This window comes from Cicer arietinum, chromosome 7, assembly GCF_000331145.2.
Source record: "Cicer arietinum cultivar CDC Frontier isolate Library 1 chromosome 7, Cicar.CDCFrontier_v2.0, whole genome shotgun sequence".
Lineage (NCBI taxonomy): Eukaryota > Viridiplantae > Streptophyta > Magnoliopsida > Fabales > Fabaceae > Cicer > Cicer arietinum.
Genome location: NC_021166.2, coordinates 20965488 through 20971487, shown reverse-complemented (window position 1 = coordinate 20971487; position 6000 = coordinate 20965488). Strand labels below are relative to the sequence as shown.

The window sequence follows — 6000 nt, the reverse complement described above, 5'->3', positions numbered from 1 at the left end:
GTTTGATTTTTAGAATTGTTCATTAGGAAGATAGTCTAACGTTGTGTGAAAAAATCAAATGTCGTATTTTCGACTTGAGGATTAGTCTTATAGCAGATCCTAAAGACCTAAATCATGCAATTATCACGAAGCATCTATTAGATGTCAAATACCATATTATATGTCACACTATCACTTATTATAATTTTTACCTTTTTGCTTCTCAATTTTCTTAACTATTTATTATAACCATGTTATTATAAGCGAACATGTGGTCTTAGTCAAGTGGTGAAAGATTAACTTTATAATCACAAAAGCTGCAATTTAATTTAAATTTATTTAAAGATGATTGTAAAAGAATCATTAATACACTTTAACTAATATTTACTGTCATGTTATGTCATTTCTACAAATTAAAGAGAAATTATAAATTAAAAAAGAGAATAAAAATTTTACTACACAAAATTAAATTTATTAACATTGATGTTATCTTATTATCATTAATACAAAATATAAATAACTTAAAATAATACACATAATTTAAATAGATTGTACAATTAAAAAAAAAATTAAAATACCTTGAAAACTTAAAGTTACACTTAGGTACATTTTTTTTACCTTCAAATGTCACAATTATTATGAAATGGAATGAGTAACTAAGTTCACTTTTCTCCAATATTTTTTAAATGTTAATAGTAATTAATCTACCACCTTAAAATTTGTTGAGTAAAAAAAAATGTGTTTTGTTTTTTCAATCAGTCCCCACATAATAAGAGTATTTATTTATTTTTCTTTGAAAAACCACATAATAAGAGTTATAATTGAACTTTTGATCACTGATAATTTTATTTTAAAGTGTAAATCATTTGAATTTGAATTGAAATTTTAAGAGATTAAAACAGTTTTCATTTTTCTGTTTATAATTATGTTCTTTTTTAATTTTATAATTTTATAATTAGAATGTGCTTACATAAAAACCGATCTCTACTTCACGTGTTTACACAAAAACATATGAAAGTTTGATTAGCAGAATTTAACGTGAAGTTTCAGGTAAGAACTGAGAATAAATCACCCTTCACATGCTTTGCCTTATCCTCCAAAAAAACTCCAAACTCTCCATAGCGAAAAACACAAAACATTAAATAAGCTGAGAGCGAAGCGTGAAAAAACAAGAAACGCAGAATATTATGTGAGCCAGAAAAGTCCAACACTTAACAGTCTCACTTCATTCCTCAAAACGACACCGTTTTATCACACTCCCAAACCAAACACCATCTTTTCTCCCTCCATTCATTATTATTATCATCACACCCCAAAACCAAAGCAAAAAGGTACATAAAATAATAAAGCTCCTCTTATTTATTATTTCCATTTAAGATTAAAATAAATATTCCATTAATTCCATTTTCGCTTTCTTTGTTTCAAAATTTGAAAAAGAAAACGAAATCTGAGAACAATGGCGGAGCAAAGAAACCGTTGGAGCTGGGACGTTACCGGCTTTGAGCCATGGAAGCCGTCCTCGCCGACGCCGTCGGCTTCGGTGCCGGTAGAGCACGACGATCGGAAACCTAGTGCGCCGTTGGTGAGGAGATACTCCATTTCGACTTCATCGGTTCTTCCGCAGCACAACAAACACTCTACAGCCTCTAAGCTTCAGCGGTTAAATGATAAAGTAAAGGTAATACATTGTTTTCACTTTTCGTCTTCAATTGTAACTGTATTTTAGCTTCTTCTTCACATTCATCTAAATTCAGCAAGATTTTCAGTGATTTTTTTACGCTTCGTTGCATGTGTTCGGAACGACGTCGTTTTAGCTCTCGTTTCCGTATTTGCTTTGCGCATTGTGGTTTAAGTTTGTTACAGTGTTAATTTGATAAAAGGTCTTCCCATTTGATATGTCTGTGTTGATCTGTGTTTTTGAGTAAACGAAGATTTGGCGTTCCTCTCTAATTTCCTCGTGTGAACTTCTGTTAATTTGGCCTATTTCGATGAAGCATTGACACAAACACTCACATTAGCATGTCGCGATTAGTAATAATTTAAGAAATGAAAGTGATTGAATATAATCACATCTGTTGGTGTCAGGGTGTCGTGTCTGACACGTCTTTAATATGAAGTTTTGGTGCTACACATGTTTATTCTGACTTGTAATGATTTAATTCTTGGCAATTCTGTGATGAAGTGTATAGAGTGGGGGTTTTCTTGTGGTTTGAGGTGTGTATATTTGAACTTAGGCCTAGGATGTGTTGGGGGAGGCGTTTTAGAATAATATATCATGAGCTGGAAGAATTTGGTGTAGGAGAATTTAGGATAAAACCAAGAGCTAAATTGGAGACTCTGAAGATGTGATAGGACATATATGTAAAATGAATTGTTGTATAAAAACAGGCTCTACAAAATATGCCCATTTGAAAAATAAATTTCTAGAGTAGTCTAATTTCATCTGTTTACCATAGATGGCATCTAAGAACTATAAGCTAAATGACTAGATTCTTAATGTAATCAAATAATTGTAGTATTTGTCGTATATAATCTAAATTTACTTATTTAAAATTTCTTTTTTTGGGTTTTAGGAATGTATTGGGTTGATAAAGGTTTGGGTGTTTGACATTTGGTATAAAACTCCATGCTGTGATTTATCAAGATGATTAAAATGTATGCATCTATGGAATGTCTGTTATACTTGCACATATTTATAGGGTATTCTTGCTAGGTTGAGTTATTTTTGTTATGTGGTATTCTTGCTGATTTGTTTTGTTTTAATCATGTGTTAACAATTACATAAAATATTTTGCTTAGCTTGCTAGAGATGACTATTTGCAATTAAGACAAGAAGCAAGCGAGCTTCAAGAATATTCAAATGCAAAACTTGATCGAGTTACACGATATCTTGGTGTTCTTGCAGAGAAAACCCGCAAGCTAGGTAAGAAACTAATTTGTATTGACTCTAGTCTTAGTTCATGCTAGATAAGTAGTGAGTTTTGACATTTGACATTTTTCATATAAGTTATTTTTATTGGTTGGATCACTTAATTTCAGTGACACCACGAGACTTATTCTTTAAGCTCTGTCTGATCTGTGCGACCACAATAATTGTGGTAGGTTAAGGATTTAGTTTTTCGAAGTACATGAATTATTTATTTATTTTTTGGTTCCAAAAAGTTTAGTGGGAAGGAGCTTATCCAATTCAAATTTTTTGCACTCTATTTTAATTTTAATTGCTTATATATTATATATGTGTGCCTGTGTATGAAGTTATTGTACTGTTGGTGTTATGCCATTAAATTTTGAAATTTGGCCTACTTGTATATTGCAGATCAAGTTGCCCATGAAACTGAAGCAAGAATATCACCATTGATCAATGAGAAAAAAAGACTGTTCAATGATTTATTGACATCTAAAGGTAATTTCTATGTATAAATTTAGTATTGAGCAGTTTCTTCGTATCCACATTGTTTTTCTGTCACTCAAATACACTTTTTATACATTGTTTTTATATGGAGTGATTGGAACTGAAACTAGTTAATATTCAACCTTTTTATTATTAAAGCGGATCTAAACTTAAGCTTTGTGAGCAGAAAACATTTATCTAGCTATTAATATCTTTTGCAGGAAGCATACGTGTATTCTGTCGGGCAAGGCCGCTATTTGAAGATGAAGGTTCTTCAGTTGTCGATTTTCCAGATGATTCTACCATTCGTGTAAATACTGGTGATGAATCCTTGTCTAACTCAAAGAAAGATTTTGAATTTGATAAAGTTTATGGACCTCATGTTGGACAAGGTAAAATGATTATATTCTATGAATGCTACTTTCATTTTCAAGTTGAAAAGCGGTCTTTGATATACAGGTTACTTATATTTCCCTTTATGCTCTGTTTGCAGCCGAATTATTCAGTGATGTTCAACCATTGGTGCAGTCAGCTTTGGATGGATATAATGTTTCCATATTTGCCTATGGTCAAACCCATTCCGGAAAGACACACACTATGGTTACTCTTTATTTCTTTTGCTGTGTGTGTGTGTATGCCCATGTGCAGATCAGTTCCCCTTAATAAAAAATTTGGATGAGAGGGTTTTGAATTTGGTGTTGTCTAATAATTGAAGTGTCGGCCCAATGGTCGAAATTATTTATTTTTAATTTCTTTTTTACATTTGATAATGTTTGGTCTGATCATTCGCTTCTTTGATGTTCATTCATTATTCTTAGGAAGGATCGAGCTATGATCGGGGTTTATATGCTCGGTGTTTTGAGGAGTTATTTGATTTAGCTAACCTGGATACAACCTCCACTTCACAATATAAATTCTGTGTTACAGTTTGTGAACTCTATAATGAACAGGTCTCTTTCTATTTTCAGTTACCATGTACACCCTTTCTGTCATGGCTCTGGTTTGCATTCAGGTTATTGGTTCACTGGGGACTACAAGTTTTTTCATGTAATCTTCTTTTATGTGTTTTCAGATAAGGGATCTACTTTTGGAATCAGGGAAAGACATGCCAAAACTCTGCTTTGGATCACCTGAATGTTTCGTAGAACTGGTGCAGGAAAAAGTCGAAAACCCTTTGGAATTCTCTACAGTTTTAAAAGCTGCATTTCGGAATCGGGGAAATGATTTATTAAAGATCAATGTATCGCATTTGTATGGCCTAAATTCTCTGCCTCACATGTGTGGCCATAGTTATATTGTACCATGGCTTTATATATTCTGTTTTAAAGTTGCACGATCAACTTCTACTGATATACTTTCACAAATGAAACTAGTTTTATCAAATGCACAATTGAGTATTTAATTGTGGGATGTTATTATAAGTTTACAACGCTCAAGTTTTTTTTTTCTTCTCTTTATTTGTATTTTATTTTTTACTTTTTGTAACTCAACAATAGGGAAAAAGAAAATATTAGGACCGAATCTTAAAAGGTTAATATTTTCTTCTAACGTATCTCTCTGATACCTATCAGGAAAGTAGTTGTATAAGTTTTTGGTAGATTTTACAATTTTGATAATTGTGTTCATGTGTAGCTGGATTTTTAGTGAGGGATATACACTAATTTGGCTCGGTGGATTTCATGTTTTGCTTTGTCAGGATTGTCACAATACATATATTTTATAACAATTCAATCACTGGTGAGAACTCATATAGCAAACTTTATCTAGCTGACTTGGCTGGGAGTGAAGGTTCAATAACAGAAGATGATAGTGGTGAGCGTGTCACAGATTTGCTGCATGTTATGAAGTCACTTTCAGCGTATGTAATTTTGATGCTTTTTTTTTTCCTTTGTTAGAAAAAGTATATTTGCTCAACAGTTGGCGAGATGCTTGTCCTCCCATGTCTCTAGGTGTCAATGCACCTTGAGTGTTCCCCGTTATCCTTTATTTGGTTGTTTGTCAGTTTTCATTACTTATTGCAAATGTTATCTCTGTTTTTACTCGGGAAACAAATTTTGTAGGTAATTAGTCCCCTATAACTGAATGTAGGTTTGTGTTTGCCTTATGGGGTGGTTTGGCAACACACTTGAAAAGTAAAGGGTGTGCTTTTTGTTATTAGATAGTTAATCTCCTATAACTGGATGCAGATGGTGTTTATCTTATGGTGGTTGGGCTAAACACTTAAAAGTAAAGGGTGGGAGTGAGGAGAAGGGGTATCTTGGAGAATCTGTAGTTTGTTATGGACAGATGGCTCTAGGCCTCTGTAGGAGCTTTACTCTTTGGCATTTGGAATTCCTTTCCACTGAGTAGTCAAGACACAGATTCCATTCAGTGTCTCTAAATTTTTGCTTCCTTCAATAGGTATCACACCAAATGGATTATGTAATAAAAAAGAGAAAAGAAACAATGAGAACATTAATTCCTATTGGCTTGGCTTTAGTAATTAACGTTTTTGAAAATCAGGAAGTATGAAAATAGTTGTTGGGAAGCACTCTTAATGTTAAAACTATATTTTATGTTAGTGTGCATACCTATGTCCCCGTTTCCCCTATCAACAACTAACTGATCAAACTACTCCAATGGGAAATTTC

General features: G+C 32.7%; 1 protein-coding gene across 4 annotated transcripts in view; it reads left to right on the top strand.

The window, feature by feature from the left end:
• The first annotated feature begins 1099 nt into the window (after window positions 1-1099).
• Window positions 1100-6000, top strand: part of LOC101494415 (kinesin-like protein KIN-14B) — a 38268-nt gene continuing 33367 nt past the window's right edge. For 2 of the 4 annotated variants that reach the window (XM_073363416.1, XM_073363415.1), the window contains exons 1-8: window positions 1100-1657; window positions 2779-2902; window positions 3296-3382; window positions 3592-3762; window positions 3864-3970; window positions 4189-4320; window positions 4443-4621; window positions 5067-5228. In XM_073363416.1, the coding sequence (XP_073219517.1) occupies window positions 1436-1657; window positions 2779-2902; window positions 3296-3382; window positions 3592-3762; window positions 3864-3970; window positions 4189-4320; window positions 4443-4621; window positions 5067-5228 (1184 nt within the window). In that variant the 5' untranslated portion in view covers window positions 1100-1435. The remainder of the gene's footprint in view (window positions 1658-2778; window positions 2903-3295; window positions 3383-3591; window positions 3763-3863; window positions 3971-4188; window positions 4321-4442; window positions 4622-5066; window positions 5229-6000) is intronic. The other 2 variants (XM_004509626.4, XM_004509627.4) reach the window with 2 other exon arrangements.